The 23677-nt window shown below is 36.6% G+C and overlaps 1 protein-coding gene across 2 annotated transcripts in view; it reads left to right on the top strand.

Annotated features, from left to right (window-relative positions):
• Positions 1 to 23677, top strand: part of Non2 (upstream activation factor subunit spp27 homolog Non2) — a 545408-nt gene that overhangs the window by 475769 nt on the left and 45962 nt on the right. For both annotated transcript variants that reach the window (XM_090392284.1, XM_090392283.1), the window contains one exon: positions 5075 to 5129. In XM_090392284.1, coding sequence (XP_090248410.1) covers positions 5075 to 5129 — 55 coding nt within the window. The remainder of the gene's footprint in view (positions 1 to 5074; positions 5130 to 23677) is intronic.

The following is a 23677-nucleotide window of genomic DNA, read 5'->3' as shown; positions in this document are numbered from 1 at the left end:
TCAGGTATTACCTAATCTTATTAAAGTATTAAGTGCCTATAGAAACTTCAACATTGCAGTCATGGCCTAAACTTTCCAAACTTTCTTTAATTTCCCCTTATTCACAGGTTCGAGCTTTAGTGAGTGCTAATTTCAATCTCATGCTCAGACAAACACAGACTTACATAGAAGAAACATGTTTATTAATTATCAGAATACTCTAATCTTACATCTCTAGGTTAAATAAGTACACATTCATCATAAAACACTAGTTCAAATTCTAAATAAAACTTGCTAACAAAGATCAATTCACATTCAACTAAGTGTTGCATGCTCTCATGCTTTCAGATTACTAGATCAATATGACTAACACGTATATTCAAAGCTAATCAAGATCAATACTAAAAAAACAGGTAAAGCAAGGCAGTGGTAATCAAACAGGCAAGTTATTTATGCACTCTCATGATTCATCTAAATCACAAACATGGTTCCTGATGTCAAATTAAATTAGTGCTCCTGAAGACCCATACACATTAACTTGGGTTTAGACAATCTAAGAACGTAGACTACCAGTCCAATTCAATCAACTTAACACATGAAACTGTCTCTAAATTCTCACTATCTTCTTTTCTAATCTCTGTCCATTTTTTTACACTCATCACTAATAGATAATAACAAAACGAAGATTTTGTATGTTACCACCTTGTTAGATGATTTCTTGATCTTTCCATCTGTTCTTTGTTATGGATTGTCCCCTTTTACGGTGATCTGCCACCACGTGGAGTCACATGCTTGTCCCGATTTTTTTCCTTTGTGTCCTCTGGGCTTACAAACTTTTCGCGACGCTGCTTTTAACACAAATTATCTTCAAAGGGAATCCTTTGCTGCCTTCTCATCGGTTAGAACCAGACTGATGGCTGAAACTTGAAGCAATGTCCTCATCTCGTGCCATGCCATTTTATCAGATAGCAGCTGTGCTGACCCGCTTCGGAACTACGAGCCAGTAACCCACATGGGGGGGGGGGGGCATACGTGACCGGGGAACACCACAGGAACCAAAACCAGAAATGTAGAAGGAGCCAAGAGAGAAGCTTCCAGCACCCATGAGTTCGTTTTCAAACTCTTCTATTGTGCCCTCTTCTGTACTCCAAGCTTGTCTATGACGCTTTCCAATTGGCTGTCACCTCCTCGCTGAACGAGGATCGCTCTCTTCGGGTAATGCGAAACTCGAGCGCCTTCCACGAATGCCTACTCATCTTTGTTACGTCATCTTTGGTGGTCATACAGCAACCTTTGTACTTTCGTTCGCATGACAATACGCGATTTTATACATGGCATAGTTTAATGTTGGTGCTTTTGAAAGTTTAAGATTTCCATCTATTTTAGACAATACTTTAAACATAGTACAATCTAATACTTATTTCCTTCTTCAATTTCATTTTAATTTAGGATTCAATTTCTTCCTTTATATTTTAATTCCCTTCTTAAGCAAAGTTAACATCTGCATTTTTACATATTATGTCTGTTTTGCCAAGAATACAAGTGTGCTTTTGCTTGATATGGTTGTTCTTGTTAAATCTTGAATGGAGCAGTTCTATTCTTGATAGAACCATCATTCAAAATCTAACAAAAGCTTTGACCACACCAAAAACCTCGCTTAATGTGATGAATTAATCCATCGATTAATGCACGCTAAGCAAAATCGCATTAAGCGAATGCAATAAACAATAGGAATTCTTATAAATTCATCCATCAGTTGGCGTAAATTTGAAAAAAAAAATTATAAGCTATATTAGAGGATAAAATCATCAAAGTTCATAACAATCAAGCTACATTTTTCTTTAATGTCTGAACATTTGATTGAGCTAGTTTTTTACAAAAAAGATTAAGATAAGAGCTTGGAATAATGCTCGACGTTTTCAGTCTTTCCTTTTTTTTTTAAAAAAAAAAAAATAAAGCAAAAGTAACTTGTCATAATCAAGCCAGGGGCAATTACCGTCCTACTGTAACAGGTATGACAAGGCTGCATGTTCTCACAACACTTCACAACATAAATGTAGCTGTATCCATATCCATATCCTAGGTTTAATTAGAGAGCAGTTGTGTCTTGTGTGAGAAAACTTGATCCATTAGAGGGGCCCATTTCACATTACATCATCTTCTAACATGAGGAGGAGTTCTGTTGATACCATGACAAGGACTATGAGAGTGACTATGAATATAATGTCTTCGTGGTGAGACAGGAACCGTGATCTTCTGTTTCCTCCATAACCATCCGCCACATCAACTACAGGTCAAGGTCCAGGCTGGAAGCCAATTTAAGGCCTCATCTGTCACTTTATGGATGTCTTGTAGGCCACCACCGTGAAATTGGCGCCTTGGGCAGTCATACACAATATGAGTAATCGTCTGAGTGACGGGAGAACAATCACAATAAGGGTGATCTGTCTGCCCTGACTAGTTCTGATCCTGTTTATTGATGACCAAATCTTCCTAGGAAGATCAAAACCAGGGTATGGAGCACAGGGATCTTCTACCAGGAAGCCGTTTCTTGGTAGATTGTTGGACCACTGTTCTCTCTCCATATGTCAGACATTGATGGCAGCGCAGCTGAAGGGAGTTTGTCCATGGACCAGAGAGGCTTTCTAGATTTGAGGCGTAGACTAGGTGGGTTTATGAGAGTCTGATGTAGGGGCAGGAGTGGGTTGCTCACTGCTTTATTAAATTCCTTAATCGAGGCTTGTCTTCTCCATATGTGTGGTGGAGCAATGTTAGATAGAACAGGCAGCCAGGAGAGAGGGGTGCTTCTCACTGTCCCACTAATTGTGCGCATGGTAGAGTTCAGCTGGATGTCTATAATATTAGTGTGTGTACTTCTTTTCCAGACAGGGGCACAATATTCTGCTGCAGAGAATGCGAGGGCTAGTGCAGACGACCTTAGGACTTCTGCACCACAACCCCAGGTTGTTCCAGCAAGCCTTGAAATGATATTATTTCTAGTTTTAATATTGTTGGAGAGGTTGATGATGTGCCTTTTATAGGTTAGGCTTCTGTCCAGGCTCACTCCAAGGTTTTTTTCGGTGAGGCTCGTGTTCTATCATTTTTCCACAGAAAGAGAGGTTGAGTTGTCGATTCACCTCTGCATTGTACAGGTGGAATACTGAGGACACTGTTTTCGTTGGATTTGACTTCAAGTACCACTGCTTAAAGTACTCTTCCAAGGTGTTCACGTCTGTATTCAAGGTTGATTTTAGATTGGTAAAGGAGGTGAATTGATGTGAGATCGCTAGGTCATTGGCATATACTTGCTTGATCTGGTATGAAGTAGATCATACACATAGGTGTTAAAAAGTATAGGGGATAACACAGAGCCCTGAGGAAGACCGTTGTGAAGGAATCTGGGCCTGCTCTTTTTTCCGCCAATATGGACCCGGATCTTTCTGTTGGAGAGAATAGAATCAAAAAGTTGCAAAGTTTTTTACACTTTATAATATTTCCTAGTTTTAGGAGGAGACCCCTGATCCAGACAGTTTCATAAGCAGATGTTAGGTCAATGAAAGTGGCTCTAGATTTAAGTTTCTTCTGGAAGCCTGCTTCAATTTGAGTTGTCAGCGCCAGGACCTGGTCATAGCAACTTCTTCCTGGCCTGAAGCCAGCTTGTTCAGTCGGGAGTGCTCTTTCGGTGAGTGGTGTTCTTGGTTACATCCGCTTAATGATCTTGGATTTTGTGCACGATAAACTAATATAGGCCTGAGTTTAAAGTCACCTTCTGTATTGCCTCCTAATAAAAGCGTGAGATGATCTTTAGATACTTTATATCCTGGTTGAGATGTTTCAGTTTAGCTAGAAAAGTTTATCTTGGCATGTGCTTCCAAAAGAGACAAGTTTCATTGATGGAGAATATTTGACAATCTTCATAATCACCTCCTGAATTATCCTTTGCAATTCTTCAGGAAACTTGGCTGCAGAATCTTTATTAGCACTAGCAGATTCCCCAGTTATTCTTTCATTATGCAGTCCAGCTCAATTTTTAAAATGGTCAAACCATCCTAAACTCACAGTAAAGCTTTCACATTCCTCTTGAAATTTGGTCTCTTCAACGATGTAAAAGTATTGAGAGCTTTTGCTTGAATAATCCTTGTACTAAGAGGCATTCTTTTTTTATTATAATCCTCAATCCAGAGTGAAATAAGACTTTCCGTCTCAATCATTAAATGGCTTCTATTTCAGGTGATCTGCATGCTTAAAGAAGCAGTAGCAACTTTTCCTTGTTCTTTGTATTCTTTGCTCTTATTTAATATAGTCCGAACTGACGACTCACTGTATCCCAGGTCTCGCACAATCATTATATTACTAATGCCACTTTCATGTCTTTTAATGACTTACAGCTTTTCCTCTAATGTAATCAGTTTTCTTTTCTTTTTTATAACTGCTGCTTTCCTCATCAGTCTTTCTCATTTCCATATCAGGGGTTGAATATAATAAAGCCTTACAGGTATCTAAATTAAAACAAAATGAAGGAAAAGTGATTAAGCAAGAGAACAGATTGTATGTGCACTTGTGATGATAGCTTTGAGTCAACTGCTGAGTTTCGCTGGCTACTGCCAGCAGCACTGCCACTGCACACTGGCTGCTACATTGACATGTGCCGCCACTCACTGCAGATTGACTACAAAAAGTTTTGCATAACATAAAATTTCCCATAAAAAAAATCCCATTAACTGATTAATCACTTAATCGCTTAATGCGGGAAATAGTATCATTTCACTCAATCACGCTAACTGATTATTGTGCATACCGAATTTGCGTTAAATGAGGTTTTCCTGTATTGTTATCTCGACTTGTTTCTCCAGTCTGGATCACAGTTCATATAATAGCCATAATTGCTATAAGACGATGTTGTCGATTGTTTTCTTTATTATCATGTGCACTTCCAGAGTTTCAAGAAACTCTGGAACTGACTCCCACCTCTCTTATTGAATAAAAATCTCATACTATTTTTGTTTGTAAATATTTTATTAACTGTAACTTAAAATAGCCATCATATTTATGTATGCCTTAATTGTTTTTTCCCCTTCTTTCTTTCTCCACATAGGATCCTACTAATAAGCAGTTTGCTATATGTGATGAACAGTTGCAAAAGGTTTTTGGTAAGTTTCATTCAGAACTTTGCTGTAGCATTATAATATTTGATTATAATTAATAGCATGCTAGTCGAACAGAAATGGTTGTTAAAAACATTTTTCTATAGTGAACAGGTTAATCAACAGCTTCATCCAATGTCTGATATGTAGTTTCTGTTACCTGTCAGAACTGCATATTGTTGGATCTTATATTTCAGTTATCCTCTATGTCTTGTTCCTGCCATCCTGGTATCAGATATCTGCTTTGCTAATATTTACTCTCTTATTCTGTTTTAGCAACAACATACCAGCTGAGATTAGCTCTGCTCACTCACTCTTTAATTATAACAATATGAAGTTCTTTTCTAATATTTTCATTTTATAATACAATTATGTTACTTATGCCATGTGTTTATTCTGAATTTTTCTGAGAACCTCTCATGTCTATAGTTTTCTATTCATTAACAAAGCTTTATTTCTAACCCATCGCTCACATTGTTAAGTATAAATTGTTTTGAATTCTGCCAGTTGTGTGTTTTGGTTCATTTTGTTCTTATTCCATATAAATTTATTCAACCAGCTTTCCAGTTTTTATTTCTCTTATATATAGGGTGATTATAATTAAAGTTCACATTTTGAAAGACTGTAACTGGGTAACTACACAGCAGAACGATTTAATATTTAGCATGACGATGTGTGTGGCATTGGGATTTTATTTCGCACAAAAACCAACATTAGTTCTAAAATTGCCGCTAGGGTGATATGTGACGCTACAATATCGTAGTGGGTAATTCAAAACATCACAAAACATAGAGTAATCATGGCACATTGTTGATTACACAACAATAACATTGTTCAATAGCTATCCTCTGGTGTTGACAACATGTTGAAATTGCAAAATCACATGCTTAACCACAGAATGTAGAGTTTCACTCTAAATGTTGTGGATATGGCATATAATACTGGTCTTGAGGTCCACTAAGCTAATGTGTCCACAATAGATGTCTTTGAGATGTCCACAGCCAAAAGTTATGGGAGTTCAGATCCAGCGAGTGCACTGTCCATGTTGTACGAAAATGGCAGCTGATGATTCTGTCCTCAGTAAAATGTCTGAAGTAACTGCCTGACAGGGATGGCAAACTATCCTGCATAAAAACTGTTGAAGTGTTTGGATCACCTGATTGGCTAAGAGAGAAGAATATCTCTGGCCATTAACAGTGCGGGTAATGAGACCAGCAAGATTGAGATCCTCGAAAATGAAATGTTGGATAAAATACAAACTTATTTATTACTGACCATTTACAAAACAAACTTACATTAGAGCCCTAGGCTCTAATGTAAGTTTGTTTTGCATATTCACACACTGTCCAGATGGTAGTTAGTTTTATCAGTCCAGAAAATGTTCCATAGCCAGTTGTTGTCCAATTCATTCTGAGCAGAAAGCTGCAGGGCAAATGTTTCTTTGTGCACCCCAGTCAGGATTAAGCAATTGCTGAACATGGGAAATCTTGTAAGGATACCAGTGTGCAGAATTTGCCTTACAACTTTGTGAACCGTACTTACGGTTTTGTCTAAAAAACTTCCAATACACTGTGCTCTGTTGCATCCTTTGATATTTGCCATCCTTTCTTCCTATAACTCTTTGGCTACTACCTCCACTGTCTGCATTTTGATGGGCTTCCATCCTCAAACAGGTTTGACATCTAAAGAACCTGTCTCTTCAAATTTTTGGATCATTTTGGGTAAATAAACCCATTTTTCATCCCTTTAACATCGTGAACTTTTGCACTGCTATCAAGGCACAGCTATTATTTTGGTAAAAACAACTTCATGAGACGTGTGCAATCCCTTTGGTAATGGTGACGTTGTGCTTTAACATGTTGTCTGCCCACAGGCAATGAACTGATACATTCCAAAGCTACTTGCTCTATAGAAGCTTCTTTCAAAGCTTACATTATTGGAGACATTTGCCATTTGCATAAATGGTATGGTTGCAGTGTTTTACTGCATACCAGGAGTATCATACATAATTTACATGTATTGCAGTACCATGTTTTGCCCTAGTGTCAACTTTAAGAACTTATGTTGGTTTTTTTGCAAAAGAAAATTCAATTGTTGCACACACCATCATGTTAAATATTAAATTGTTCCACTGAGTAGTTACCTGTATTTTAACAGTTTATTTGTCACCTGCACTAAAAATTGTACCTAAATGGCAGGAGTGTTTTACTTATTTGCTTACAAGCATATCTGTTTACTGCTATCACATCAGGATCAGTTACTTGATATGATAGCAGAAAAGAAAATGTTTTTGTAGTCACAGAAATCTAAACTTTTTGTTTTCAAATTGAGGTTTAAACTTGTGGTTAATCCATTGCCTTGATCTATACATTGACTATAGTTTATTTTGTCATTTTACACATCATTACAATTATGGACAGTCATTTTCTTTTAATTGTTTAGAAGTTAGTAAATGTAGATCTTGCAGTTTCCTTATGCCAAAATACAAAACAAATAAGACGTAAAACAATGTTTTCAGATCTAGAATCCTCCTGATTGAAAGCTCATAACAGTAAATAGCTTGAAAACTTCATTTTTGTTTACAATTTCCTCTGATTAATTCTCTCCCTGTCAAGATATCAAAGTTACTTCCTAATATCTTCATTTTTATTATCATTCTGCCATTCATGGCATATCATTGCTATGCTAATTTTTTGCAGAAATTAGTTAAAATTAATTTGAACACTGTCATGTATACTGTGCTTTACTGTTTTTGATTATTTTTTATCCAGATAAATTTCACTTAATATTCACTTGATTCCCTACCATACCACTTTTGTTAATTCTGTTGTCATTCCCATATTTAATTTGCTATCTTCACTAAAAGTAATACCCAATGAGCTGAAATGTTTTACTTGTTCTATGAATTTCCCATTCAGGATTCAGATGATGTTTTCACTGATCCTACCAAATTTTCATAATCCTTGCGTTTTGATTGCTGATTTTCATACCAAATTGTTATAGCAGTCATTCAACTGAGTTAAGGAATCAATTGAACTGGATTTATTTAAAATTATAAGATTATTTGCATAAAGTAGAGAACTTAATACATTAATATCAGGCCTACTACTACATTTCTTCATAATACCCCCTCTTATTATGGTACTGGCCTTTTTCATCCTTTCCCTTTTTCTTTGCTTCCCTCATTCTTTGTTCTACTTCTCCTACTTCTTTTTTTACTATCTTGTGTTCCAGACCATCATCACTGGGATCCAGTGCCTTGTTGCCATGTTTGCTGTGCAGTATGCCCCATAGACATCTGGAAAGGGAGTTCTAGTAGTCTACACTACTTTGGTCTCTGCTTTGGCTAGTGGGCTTGTCTGAGTAGCCAACTGTGTTACAGTACGTTCTCTTCCCTCTCCAAAAAGTGTAATGAATGCCTTAGGCATTCATTACAGAATGCCTAAGGCATTCTGTAATGCTGATATAGTGTCCTGAATAACTCTAGCATTCCACTTCTGAACACATTGCCTGCTTGCCAGAAAGTCGGCATCCATGAGTAGCTTCATTATGTGGTTTGGGAGCGCTGGCACTGAACTAAAAATCCTTTTAGCATGAATCTTATATCCTCAGATTTTCCAAGGTCCCCTCAAAAGGCACCAGCTATTACAGCTACATTCACTTGATAATGGAAATAAGAAACAAAAAACCATCTGTCAGACATTGCCAGTATTTTTATTGTCTATGCAACAGGGGGAAAACATCACTCTTCTTTATTCATTTATTGGATACAGTAACATCTCATAAAGAACAGAACTATTCTAGAGGATGTCAGATTGGAAGATATGTTTGGAGCTTAAAGATCAAGGAGCAACAAGTATAAGGCAAATCCTGATACATGAGGGTCACTTGGCTCCAACCAGGAATATTACCCATACTTTTGATACACCAAACCACCAATATCAATGATAGCAGGATATTTCATTTGTCCTCTTACACTCTACATCTGTAATCCACTAAGTTACTTTAAATGTCCAAAATATGGGCATGTCCAGACTGCCTGTCATGGCTCTATGACCTTTGCTTGATGAAGTAGTAAAGAACATGGTAAAGATCTTGCTTAGCAACGATAAATGCGTCAAATGTTAAATTCAGCCTTCTCTCGTGCATGCCAAAGGCGGAAAGATGGGAAAAAAAGGGAAAAAAAAGATATTATAATCCTAAGAGGAAGCTAGCCATCACTATATCTATCCTGAAATCCTCTTGTGTTAAGAAGTGTACAGCTAAAAAATATATCAAAAAGCAACTCAATTCTTCTTGTTGTTCAGTCTCTTCATGTCTGAGGACTTGGTGACTCTAGCCACAATATCTATCCATTTCTTTCTGTCTTTTGTTGCAGCAGAGGCCAACTCCAAAGTAAGTCCAGTGATCTTCTTAATCTGTTCCCAACCATCTTGTTCTTGGGCATCCTCTTTTCCTTAAATTATAAGTTTTTCCAGGTTGTCATTTTCACATCTTAATGTGACCGAAATATTTGAGAATTCTTTCATTTACAATGTCACAATAGCCACCTCTTGATTTTTAGTTGACTTTCATTGGACCTTTTGTCCATCCAGGAGACTGGACATCCTTCTCCAGCCCCCACATCTTGAATCTGTTCATCGTGTCCATATCTTTCTTGCTGAGTGTCCAAGATTCAGCACCATAAATGAAAATCGAAAACACCAAGCTATTGACCAGTCTTGATTTAGTGGTGATAGAAATGTTTCTGTCTTTCCATATTTTCTGCAATTGCTCCATTGCTAACCTTGCCATGGTAATTCTACTTTTAATTTCTGGTTGACTACTCTTGGTGCTTATTAGAGCTCCAAGGTAAATGAATTTATCCACCTCCTCAAAGTCAACGTTGTAGGCGAAATTGTCATTTTCATCTATGGCGATGTAGTTTGTTTTATCACTATTAATTCTTAAAAACCATATATCAGGCTTTCCCATTCAACTCTTTTAATGAGTGACTCCAGTTTCTCCTTTGCTGCTGGCAATAAGAATGGTATCATCAGCTTACCTAAGATTATTTATCTTTTTGCCACCAACTGAGAAACCACTATCATATCCGTTAAGTGCCTTTCTCATAATGTAAAGATTATATAGATCAGAGGAAAGTATGCATCCTTGTCTCACACCTTTCTTGGCATTGAACCACTGAGATGTTTTTCCATTCATCTTCACCACAGCCTGATTCTTCTCATAGAGTTATTTTAAATGGTGTGTCAAGTGTTCTGGGATGCCCATTTTACTTAGTATTTTCCACAGGTCCTCCCACCTGACACAGTCAAATGCTTTAGTGTAATCAATGATGCACATATACAAGGGGATATTAAATTCTTGAGCCTTTTCAACCAAGTGTCTTAGATTAGAAATTTGATCTCTGGTTCCATGCCTTTTCTAAAACCTACTTGTTCTGCAGGAAGTTCATGCTCAACATATTGTTTGTCTTTCTTTAATAATATAGAGCAGAATTTCGCTTGCATGTGAGATCTAGGCTATAGCTCTATAATTATCATTTGTTGACATTTCTTTTTTTGTGTATTGGGATAAAAATGGATTTTACCCAATCATCAGACTAATCTCCTGTCCCACATTTTATTATAAATTTTTCTGATAATTTCAATTCCAATGAGTCCTAGACACAAGATGTTTGCTTTGTATTTGGTCATTGCCTGGGGTTTTCCCCATTTCTGAGTTTTTTTTTTTTAGATCTTCTTCAACTTCTTTTAAAACACAAGGCTCCTTATGGAAGTCTCTGGATATCCATTGGATCAGTAAGAATATGATTGTTGACATCAGCTTTACTTGAATACTTTGGTTTAAATTTTCTATTCAACAGTCTTATTTTGCTAAATAGATCTTTGGTTAGATTTTGATTTGAGTGATCTTCAATAGCTGTCCAGATTTGAGCCCTTTGGTGGTATTGCATATCTTCAGCCTCATGCCAATACTGGAATGTGCTGTTGTCCACTTCTAGGGTATCTCACTTAGTCTGGTTCCTACCCAAATGAGATCTTAGCAACTGTCTGTATTACTTCAAGACTCAGTAATGTAATTCTGAACTTTACAATCATAAACATTTCTCTATGCAATGCATCAGTCACATGACCTGTTACAGTATTAGTGAAGAAAAAATTCTTAAAATGATGTGTTATATGAGTATCTACTTGTGAAGAAAATTATAGCAAGGATATCACAGAAAGAAAAATCACCAGACACCCCACAGAGAAAATGGATACTTCTGTATCCACTGAAAGTGAAGTAAACTTGACAAATGTAACACATCAGATGATTCACTGTACATTTTACCAGAGGAGAAGATGGACACTGCCCATCTATACTTCCCAGAATCAGTTGATAATCATTCTACTCTTAGTGGAGCTGTCCTAGTGCATCCCTACTCCTTTCTAATACATCCAACTTAATACTACTAATGAGTATCCGTGGGATTTCTTATTATAATATGTTTCATTTATTTACCGCCACATTCTGAGTTAAATGAGATCAATCTTGATAACCGTATGTTGCAACTGCCTCTTCCCACACTTCCTATGGATGACTTCAATGCATATCACTGAGGACATTGCTAACATGAAAGCACAACACTGTATTGTTGAACAAATGCTTGACAATAGTGACCACTCCCTTCTTGATAATGGACTCAATACCTACTTCCATATGCTTCCCCGCTTGTATTCGGCAGTAGCTTTTAATCTGCTCCCCTGCCATTTTTTCACTGCTCGTGTGGGATGATGAAGAGAACATATATAGAAGTGATCATTTTCCTGTGATTTGCACTGTGTCCTCATCGAAACTATATTTCCTCTTACTCTAGGTAGCTTTACTCTTTTCTCCACATTTTCCCCTCAAATTATTTCTTTATATTTCATTTATAGTGCTTTTAGATCACCTTTTACCTTGTTCCTGTCAGCTGTCTTTTCTCATGCTCAGAAAATTCCTGTACTATTACTTCTGTAGTAGAACCTTCTGTGGGTCCTTAGGCATAAATAAATCTGATTTTCCAGTTTCCCATTTTGAAATTTGCCTACATCACTTTGCTTGAAATTGCTTGCATTCAAAAAGATTATCTTTGTGTTTAGTGTTAAATGCTATAGCTGCCCCTTCCTTTTCTCAGTCACTGCCTGGTATGTTGATGATTTCTATCTTCAATTCTGGTGATATTGAATTTAAGTTTGTTCCAGTCAGTAAAAGCTTTTTTTAACATGGCATTGCCTCAGCCAACATTACATTTATCATGTTGAAGAATTATATAGAATACAATATAGTCAACTTATTCTTGAATTGTCAGCCCAACCTTTTCCATGTTATCCATGTAGATACATGCTTATGGGATTAGATATATACCTAAATACATATAATGAGAGGGTAAGGGTTGAACATTGAGTCAAAAGCACTTGTCAGTGCACATCATTCCTTGAAGGCTTAATGCTTTGATTATTATATTTCCATGATTTTCATGTGTGTTTGCTTAAAGTAAAAATCTGGTCTTGCCTTCCACTTTTTGAACTAAATCTAGATATTTATCATCTCTTCTTTCCTTCATCCCTCCCTCCCTAAGCCATTTTTCTTATCCCTTTCTTCAAATACATACTTATGTATTTGATGGAACAATCTTTATGGCAGTTTTTTTTTTATTATTATTATTTGTTTTATTTTCCATTTCCAATGTACCATTTTATAAAAATAGAAATTTTCATGATGAGAACTGTAATTATCAAAGGAATTCAACCTCATCAACATGATCGACAAGGTTGAATACCTAATGATTAGATGATGGTACTCATCTAATCATGATACAACTGATACTATATGACTTCTGCAGGTGTAGCCACTGCAAAACTTTTACCAACATGCTTCTTCATTTCAGTTCAGTTATTTTCATTTTCTATTCTGACTGCTTTTCCACATTTTGGCTTTCCCATGGATTTTTCCACCTAAAATATATCTCTTATTGCTTTTTTCCTATTTATTACCATTGTTCTGTCACTGATTATCTTGTTTAATCATCTTTCATTGTCATTATTCTTGACTTTCAGAATAACTGCATGCCACCAATCTGATAATCAGCTGTAGACATCCATTGTGTTTCATGGTGGGTGCATTTTTGTATTAAATAGCAGCATTAACTTTCTGGGAGTGTTGCTGTTATCTATTATTTGCATTTGCTTTCTTTATTATTATTTGATATATCAAAAAAAAAATTAATAATTAGCATTCTTTTTAAAAAAACAGTCCTTTGAATGTCAAAAATTAAGCATAGTTTTTTTCTATTTTCAATAATAATATACCTGGCACACAGTTGCTGATCTACTTTTTATTACAAAATTATTAGAGTTAGCAAAATTTTTAGTAATATTTGTCATATTAAGAACCTTTTGGAATTTGAATGGTAGGAAGCCAGCATACTAGATTTTATTTTTCTTGAAATCACTTTTTCATGGTAGATCTGCCATCACTAATTGAATCAGAAAGTCCAAATCCAGATGAATGAAGTGTACTGCTAGCAACATATTACAACAGTTGAAGTTATTGTTATTACAGTAATCTGCCATTTATCCATCTTTCAAAACACCTCTTCAATTAACCGACTCATGCATATCATCTGGCTTCTGATACAGCACTATCTAACTGTACTTCAATTTTCTGATTCTTCAGTTATCAGAACTGTAAATTGCCTTCCCAATCTGGTTGGATAAATGGTAGGTTACTGTATTTGAATATAAAACCTCCATAGATCCCAGACACTGATTGTGGAAGATGCACACAGTACCTACCATATCTCTTTTTAAAAGTAATTTACCATTCCTAAACAAAACATCTAGTTCTTGTGTTAATATTCTGATGATATGAATATCTTATTACATCATCAGATATTATTATTATTAAGAGACCTGCAGGGAGTCTGGGACTGATCAAGGAAGATCACATATCACCCCACTAGCTGTAATACTTTTTTTTGATTATATATTCACACTACCTCCATTGTCCATCCAAATCATTCACCATTCTATGAGAGAAATATCTATCTCTTGCTCTCTTCTTCACTGTATTCATTCTCAACTTCCATAGATGTGTATACTTGTTTTTTTTTTATTCATTCACACTACCTCCATTAGCACTCCATCCCAATCATTCACCATTCTATGAGAGAAAAATCTATCTCTTGCTCTCTTCTTCACTGCATTCATTCTCGACTTCCATGGATGTCCTCTCCCACCCTCTATGAAATGAAAAATTCTATCTACTGGTATCTTGTATAACCCTATCAGAAGTCTCAATCGTATCATCCCTCTTTCTGTTTGCTAGTGTTTGTAATCCACAAATTCTCAGTTGGTTTACATAATCTGTATTTGACAATCCTAATATCATCTTTAATACTTTGTCCACTGTATCAGCATTACCATGGAAACCTGGAGACCAACCAGACCTGCTCACGTTAGTCCAAGTGAGGTTGTATCAAAGCCTTGTAAAGAAGCAAAATGACTTCCTTATCTTTGCATGTTGCTGTTCATTTCCACATGCAGTTATCCACTGAGTTGTATTTGCAATTTTGCTACATGTCCATTGAACTTCAACTTCCTATGTACTAAAAACTCTAATATCCTTAGCCTGATCCATCCCAATCATTCTCATCTAGAATAATTCTACCAATACAATATAATATGACATCATTGGATATCACATAAAAAGTGCATAATTTTCCTGTCATATTCAAATCATTCTGCAAGTACTGTATATCAATGAAATCTTGATTACCCTGTCTATCTTTGCATCAGCAAATAGCAGGATGTCTCCTGTCAAATCATTTCTCGTATCATTAATGTAAGGAGTGAAGAACAATGGACCAAGGATTGAACCTAGTGGTTTACTGCAGTCACCATCTTGCAGATTCACATCTCCCATATACTACTTTTTAATGTTTGTCAGTAAGCCATCCTCTTATGCGAAGTATAGATTCTCCATCAACCATTTCAATATACAAGCCTGTACCAATTTTTTTCAAAATCTTCTCTACCATCCCATTAAATCTTTCTTCTTTTTTGTTTATTTTGCTGCTGTCTTTGTCTTATTTTCCTTTAGTTTATGTCTATGAAAAACTTTATGCATTTAGGAATTATATTGCTCTAATATAATGCAGCAGGACAATAATTGTCCCTGGCTTGATTATGACAAGTTACTTTTGCTTTATTTTAAAAAAAAGAAAAGACTTAGAAAGCTGGTTGTGCCTTTTATGTAATGAACTTTTATATGTTAAGATTTTCATCATTTGTTTCTGGAAATTGTGATTGTACTTTTCACTTACCAGTTTCATGTAGCCATAAGCATAAATAAATAAATTGCTTTAATATTAAAAAACAAAAAAGATAGTTATGGAGAATAATTCGTATTTCTTTTTAAAGAAGTATTACATTATTATATAGTAATTCTTTATATATAAGGATGTTTTAGGGGGGGGAAATCGACAATCTTTTAAAAATATCAAAAAGCATGTCAATCTCTGCACATCAAGTTGACATAACTAAGAAGTATTGCTTACTAAAATGTTATATTTATCTTATTTTTGTCTATGAAATCGGTTATAATTCATGATAGATTGGTCATAATTCATGAATGAAAGGACATTACTTTCTCTCATATTTTTCAGTTGGAAAATAATATTTTTTTAAATATAGCAACAGATTCTTTCATTGGCAAGAGAGAGAAAATGACAGACATTTAGAAAATTAAGTAGGATGTAATAAGAGCAATGTTAAAACTTGGTAGAAAACTTGTCTTTCCATCAGACAGTGCCAAATTACCAAGTAGTACTGTATGCAATGTTTCTCTAACAAAATAGTGCAGAAGATTTATTTGAGTTTTCAGTTTTCATATTAACGTTGGTAATCTGGTAATCCATATATGTTTGTAGAGAAGCTCTGGCTACGCTTTTTTTTTTCTTTCTTTTTTTATTATTGCTATTATTTTCATTGCATGCTGGTTAGGCATGGTTGTATTAATAGAAAATTGTTTTAATTTTGAAGATGTTCATATAGATTTATATATGTATATCTTGAATTTTAAGTTTTTTTTTTTTTTCAGTTACTTACTAGTGAAGGCCCAGTTGATGTACAATAAACATATCATTCTTGTTGAGAGGCTTATACGCTGGTTAAACATGATAACTAATATTTAAGGAATTGACAGCGTATACTAGAAATATAGATTAAATAAACTTTAATATATACTTTCCGATATTTCGGCGAACGTCACGTTGCCATCTTCTTGGGAACTTACTATAAAGACACATGCACACAAGTACTAATAACAGCAAATGAGACTGAAGCTAGGAAGCTAGCGTTTTCCTAAAGTCCTGATGGTGCCCCCTGGTGGGCTATATTGGTAGTTCTTGGCCTTTGGGCTGAAGTTCTTCTGATAAAAGTTTCCCAAATTTGGGGCAGTTTCATGCATCCAAATTTGTTGAGGTTTGGCATGTTCCTAAGGGCCGAGGCTGATTCCATGAATAGTCTTTCATACTTGAACTTGCTGCGGTGTATTACTGTGGCTTTCTTCCATCTTATTCTGTGGCGAGTATCCAGAGCGTGGTCTGCAAGCCCAGAGTGGCTGTACTGGTGAAATCGGATGTAATCCTTGTGTTCTGAGATTCTGATATTTGCTGTCCTGCCTGTTTGGCCAAAGTAGGACAGTTTACAGCTGCAAGGGACCTGGTATACACCAGGTAGGTCTAGGGGGAGTGGTTGGTCTTTGGTGGAGCGGATAAGGGATGCCAGTTTTCTATGTGGTCTGTAACATGTGGTCAGGTCATGTTTTTTTAAGATTTTATTGATTTTTTCTGAGGTGCCTCTGATGTAGGGAATAGTGATGGATTTAGAGTAATCTTTTTTGTGAAGGGGAGGGGGGGGGTGGGTTGTGGATAACTGGGTTAAGTATTTTTTGGAGGGGGTAGCCGTTGGCTGAGAAAGTGTCACGGATGTGATTTAGTTCAGTGGTTAGGGCTTGATCATTAGAACAGATTATTTTTGCCCTGTTGAATAAACAGGGCAAAAAAAAGGGAACGCCACTGTGGTACTCAATCTTAAAGACTACACAGGTAAGCTCAAGGCTTTATTATTAGATCGTTCCACTTACCTCCCCATTGATTACAATCCCACCAACTCACAAATTAGAAAACTCCATAGGCTCCTTAAGAAGGTCACTTCTTGGCCTGTGGAGATTACCAACAGACTAAAACCCTATAACTCTAGACCCCCCCGCATATATGGGCTCCCAAAAATACACAAAGAAAATGTGCCATTACGTCCCATAGTGGATGGCATTGATTCCTCAACTTACAAACTAGCCAAGCATTTAGCCAAAGCACTCTCACACTATACTGGCAATACACCATCACACATAAAAAACTCAGCCCACTTCAAAGCCAGTATAGAAAACCTTACACTCCAACATAATGACATAATGGTCAGTTTTGATGTCTCCTCCCTATTCACGAATGTCCCCCTCAAAGAAACCTTAGAGCTAATCCAAGCTAAATTTCCTCCCGATATCTCAGCCCTATTTCAGTTTACAATGAACTCAGGCTATTTCGTTTGGCAGGAAAAATTCTACAAACAGATAGAGGGAACAGCCATGGGTTCACCACTTTCCCCACCCTTGGCCAACTTCTTCATGGAGATGTTTGAAGAGAAAGCCTTAAACTCAGCCCCACAAAAACCTACCATATGGCTTCGCTACGTTGATGATGTTTTCGCTATTTGGCCACATGGCCCGGATTCACTCCTCTCCTTCCTAACACACTTGAACAACCAACACCCTAGAATCAAATTCACCCTGGAAAAAGAGGAAAACAATAACCTCCCCTTCCTAGATACACTAGTCACCCCGCCAACCTGATGGAACCTTGGTTTTCTCAGTTTATAGAAAACCCACCCATACAGGCAGATACATTCACCAACAATCCTCCCCCCCCTCACAACAATATGGAGTTATTAAAACATTATTCAACAGGGCAAAAATAATCTGTTCTAATGATCAAGCCCTAACCACTGAACTAAATCACATCCGTGACACTTTCTCAGCCAACGGCTACCCCCTCCAAAAAATCCAAAAAATACTTAACCCAGTTATCCACAACCCACCACCCCCTCCCCTTCACAAAAAAGATTACTCTAAATCCATCACTATTCCCTACATCAGAGGCACCTCGGAAAAAATCAATAAAATCTTAAAAAAACATGACCTGACCACATGTTACAGACCACATAGAAAACTGGCATCCCTTATCCGCTCCACCAAAGACCTACCTGGTGTATACCAGGTCCCTTGCAGCTGTAAACTGTCCTACTATGGCCAAACAGGCAGGACAGCAAATATCAGAATCTCAGATCACAAGGATTACATCCGATTTCACCAGTACAGCCACTCTGGGCTTGCAGACCACGCTCTGGATACTCGCCACAGAATAAGATGGAAGAAAGCCACAGTAATACACCGCAGCAAGTTCAAGTATGAAAGACTATTCATGGAATCAGCCTCGACCCTTAGGAACATGCCAAACCTCAACAAATTTGGATGCATGAAACTGCCCCAAATTTGGGAAACTTTTATCAGAAGAACTTCAGCCCAAAGGCCAAGAACTACCAATGTAGCCCGCCAGGGGGCACCATCAGGACTTTAGGAAAACGCTAGCTTCCTAGCTTCAGTCTCATTTGCTGTTATTAGTACTTGTGTGCACGTGTCCTTATAGTAAGTTCCCAAGAAGATGGCAACGTGACGTTCGCCGAAATATCGGAAAGTATATATTAAAGTTTATTTAATCTATATTTCTAGTATACGCTGTCAATTCCTTAAATATTAGTTATCATAATAAACATATCAATAATACAGCTTAATCATCTGCCTGTAAAATTCATCTAAACATCCCATTACGATTTTCATTGATATAATTTACTGACTTATAGAACTCTATATAATATTCTCTGTAGAACTATTAGTTTAATATCTCATGCAAGCAAGATTTTATTAAAGATCATTCCAAATAGGATTGAGGCCAAAGTTTAAACAGAGATGGCTGAGGAACAAACAGGTTTTAGGAAAGGTAAGAGTACCATAGATCAGATCCTTTGCTTTAGACAGATCATAGAAAACTATAAAGAATTTTGACTCCCAATGGTAATGTTTTTGACTGTGGGAAGTAATGAAAATAATGGATTTTCCTCAATACATTATCAGGCTGATAGCTAACTTGTACAGAGAGCGAGAAGCCATGGTAGGAACAGTTGTTCGATTAACTAATTGGCTTCAGGTTGGAAAGGGAGTCAGGCAAGGATGTCTACTTTCTCCTTACCTGTTAAGTATCTATGATGAGGACATCATGCATGTAGAATTGGATGAGCTCAAGACAAGAATTAGGATATATGGTAGATTGATCAGTAATCTGAGGTATTCTGATGATACAATACTCATGTAATGACTAGGATGAACTAGGCAAATTCTTGACTAAGTTAACAAGATCAGTAAGAACAGAGGACTCCAGCTCAGTCCTATTGATTATGGTTCTCAGAGGAAATACAGATAGGGAATTTCCTAAGAAAGAAGCATACTCTAATGGAGAAAGAATTGAGGAAGTCAGCAAGTTGGAGTACCCATGATCCATTATTAATGTGAAGAATTGCTGTTCAGCATCACAAGAAGATCAGCAATGGCTAAAACTAATAGTCAAAGACTTGTCTTAAATCTGGAAGGATCTCCATGAGAACAAAGTTGAAGATTTTGGATGCAGCTGTTTTTCCATGTCTCACATCCAATGCGACTTATGGATGTGAGTCTTGGAATCTAAAGAAGTTTGATAGAAAAAGGACAGCTGCTTTTGAGATGTGTTGTTACAGAAAGTGGTTAAGGATATCATATACTGAAAGTCAGACTAATGGCTGAGTGCTATAAAGGATCATTAGAAGCTCCTTAAGGATATTGACAGAAGAAAGTTGAAATACTTTGGAAAGGATGGAAGGAGGACTTCTCAGAACAGTAACAAAAGGTAAAGCTCCTTTTGTTACTGTTCTGAGTAAACTGGAAAAAGAGGAAGGGGTAGACCATCCATGAGATAGATGGATGGTGTGTCTAGAGAGAAAGTTGAAGCCTCCAGAAAAGCATACAACAGGACCACATGGTGAGGACTGGTGTGTGACACATCACTGAGCATCTACGACAGTGATCTGAAATGTTCTCAGCCTCGACCATAGATAGCAACAATATCTGCAGGATTTTTTTTTCTAAGTTGGTACATCTGTCATAAGCATCCATGTGAAATTGCAAGTCATTCTATCAAGTAGTTTGTTTTATACCTGAAGCAAAAATGTTATCTGTATTCCTTGAAATGGATAAAATTGAGTATCATGTGGTTATAAAATTCTTTGTAAAAGAAGGTTTAACACCAAAAGAAATTCATTCGAAGTTCATAAAAGTTTATAGACACTCTTCTCCTTTGTTTTCGACAATTAAGAAATGGGCTGGTACAGACACGTTTAAATGTTGAATTTAAACGTGTCTGTACCAGCTTTTAAGATGATTCACATGAAGGATGTCCAAAAAGTGTAACAACACCAGAAATTTGATCAAGTGCACGATATGGTATTGGATGACTGCCGAGTCAAAGTGTGTGAAATTGCTGAGACTATAGGCATTTCAAAAGAACATGTAGGATATATTTTGCATGAAGAATTGCAAATGAAAAAGCTCTGAACAAGCTGTGTGTCGTGCTTGCTCACAGCAGATCAAAAACGCACTAGCATGAAAATCTCTGAACAGTACTTGGAGCATTTTAACAAGAATAAAACTGATTTTGTGCATTGATTTATTACTATGGATGAGACTTGGATTCACCATTACATACCAGAATCCAAACACCAGTCAGAATAGGGGGAGAGAAGCCGGTTGTTCAGCGCCAAAGAAGATAAAGTCGGTTCCATCAGCAGGAAAGGTCATGGCATTGGTGTTTTGGGATGCTGAAGGCATTTTGTTTATTAATTATCTTGAAATTGAAAAGGGTGAAACAATAACCGTGGAATATTATTTCGATCTTTTAAGCAAACTAGACAAAAAAAATTCGTCAGAAAAGACCCGGCTTGCAGAAGAAAAAAATCATCTTTCATCAGGACAATGCACCTGCCCACAAAGGTGTTTTGGCAATGAAAAAATTAAGGAATGTGCACTATGAATTATTGGAACATCCACCCTATTCCCCAGATTTGGATCCCTCTGACTTCTATCTCTTCCCAAAACTAAAAACTCTTTCTCGCTGGTCAGTGTTTTTCTTCGAATCAAGAGGTGATTGCAGCTGTAGAGAGGTATTTCGCAGATCTTGCTGAGAACCACTACAGGGAAGGGATAATGGCATTAGAGCATCGCTGGAATAAATGTATTAGTCTTAAGGGAGATTATATTTAAAAAATAAAAATAAATTTGTTTTTTCATTGTTGGGCCGAGAACTTTTCAGACCACCCTTGTATCTGGGTGACCATATGGCACGTGTTCACAATGCCCTGAACACCTGCCATATTCTCCTGATTTCAAGACTTTTATTTTATTTTCCCTCCTCTACTGTCTCCCCAAAAAAATGAAATTGAAATTATTCTAGTTTGACTCAGTGGAGATCATCCAAAAGAGTGTGACCACCAAGTTCAATGCTGTACCTTTAGATGCCTAAAAATGAAGAACCACAATTCTTGTAGTTCTTCATTTTTAATGAATAACTACAAGTGAATAAGTTCCTCAAGCAACCAGTGCTATAGATCAAGTTTCTCACATTAGTTATCCTGGTAGCTGTGTAACTGATATTTGTGAGGTGAGGAATGAAATGGATAGAAGACAAGGAATGGTTTCTGTGGTGTTCAAAAACTTAACGAAAATTCAGAAAGACAGTGAAATAGTAGTAGGAACAAAATAAAAAATTTACAAATAGTCTGGTTTCTCTCATTTGGATTATGGAGCTGTGTCATGTGCACTGTAAGAGTGTTAACTTGAGATTTGATACTTTCATCAGTAATGTTTAAGGAATATCTTAGGAATGAGGCGAGGTGTCTGACCACTCTTTTAAGTGGTCAGACACCTCACAGCACTATCCCATGTAAGAAAAATAGGATGGTTTGTCATATTGTCAAAATATAGGATATCTGCTCAGTGGACAAGATTTTAAGAGAACTGGCATACAGTGGCATGAAGAAGTAATGGAAATCCAAGACACACCTTTTAACCATGTGGAAGTGGGAAAATGAAAAAGAAATACAAAAGATTAAACACAACAAAATATATCAGGATGCAAAAAATTTAAGTTGGCCACTGCCATACTCTTATGCTGAGAAGGTGACAGCTAAGAAAATGTCAACAGCATCAAAAACATGTACGTCTATTCTGCTATCTGATAATTTCAATATACATGAACCTTATGATTGTGGGTGCTTCTCTGTTGGGCACTTGAATTGCATGACCTACAGCTTCACTCCAGAAACAACCCCAAAAATGGTTCCATTTGAGAGAACCCATTTGTCAGACAAAAATTATGGCAAAGATATCACTTAAAGATAAACCACCAGACCCCCCCCCCCCTCAAACACACACACACAAGAAATGGATACTTTGGCCATCCATAATTTCCAAAATCAGCTAATAAATATAAACCTTACAGAGGGAATCGCTCAACTTCCTGAAACCCAGATAAGTCCACAAAGCCAAAACAACAGGAAAATTTGTATAATGAAATTGCTCCCTTTGAATAATAGATTCAATACTTTCTTCCATCTGCTTACCCATTCATATTCTGCATTTGATATTACAATCTGCTCACATGCGATGTCCAAGACAGTATCTATGGAAGTTGATTGTTTTCCTGTTATTTGCACAGTATCTTCACACGAACCATGTTCTCCTACATCGATGTCCATATGGAATGTGAGTAGGCTGGCTGGGATGCTTTTCCAACATTGAAAAATTCAGTGCTGATACAATCAGTCAAACACTTATCAATGAAGCAGTAAACTATGTAACAGACTGCATTGTTCTAAAGCAACGCTCTCTCGATTTCCACTCTGTCCAAAGCCTTGATGGAAACCAGAGCATAATATACCCCAGAGCATGGGGTATATTTTGTAGATATCCCACCACATCAAATTTAATGGCTTGTAAGTATCCTCAGGCCAAAGCATGTCATTTGAGACGTCAGAGTCAAAAACAATCTTGGGTCCAATTTATCTCATCGATTATTCACTCAAAGGTGCAGAAATTGTATGGGGGGAAAATCTGATTAATGATAGGTAGATACAGAACACACCATTTGTCTACCTTAGATCATAATGGTGTGTTGTTGTTGATGATTTCAAATTGCATTCACTTTTTAGGAGAACATTTTTCCAGAAACTTGCCAGCAACATATCCTCCTGAATTTTTAATACTGAAAGAACAACAAGAGAAACAGTGGCATAATTTTTCTACAAATAGGCTTTGAACCATACAATCAG

This window comes from Typopeltis vanoorti, chromosome 5 (assembly GCF_054136105.1).
Source record: "Typopeltis vanoorti isolate ZY-2024b chromosome 5, IOZ_Tvanoo_1.0, whole genome shotgun sequence".
Lineage (NCBI taxonomy): Eukaryota > Metazoa > Arthropoda > Arachnida > Uropygi > Thelyphonidae > Typopeltis > Typopeltis vanoorti.
The sequence above is the reverse complement of the archived record's forward strand: the minus strand, read 5'-3'. Positions and strand labels throughout refer to the sequence as shown.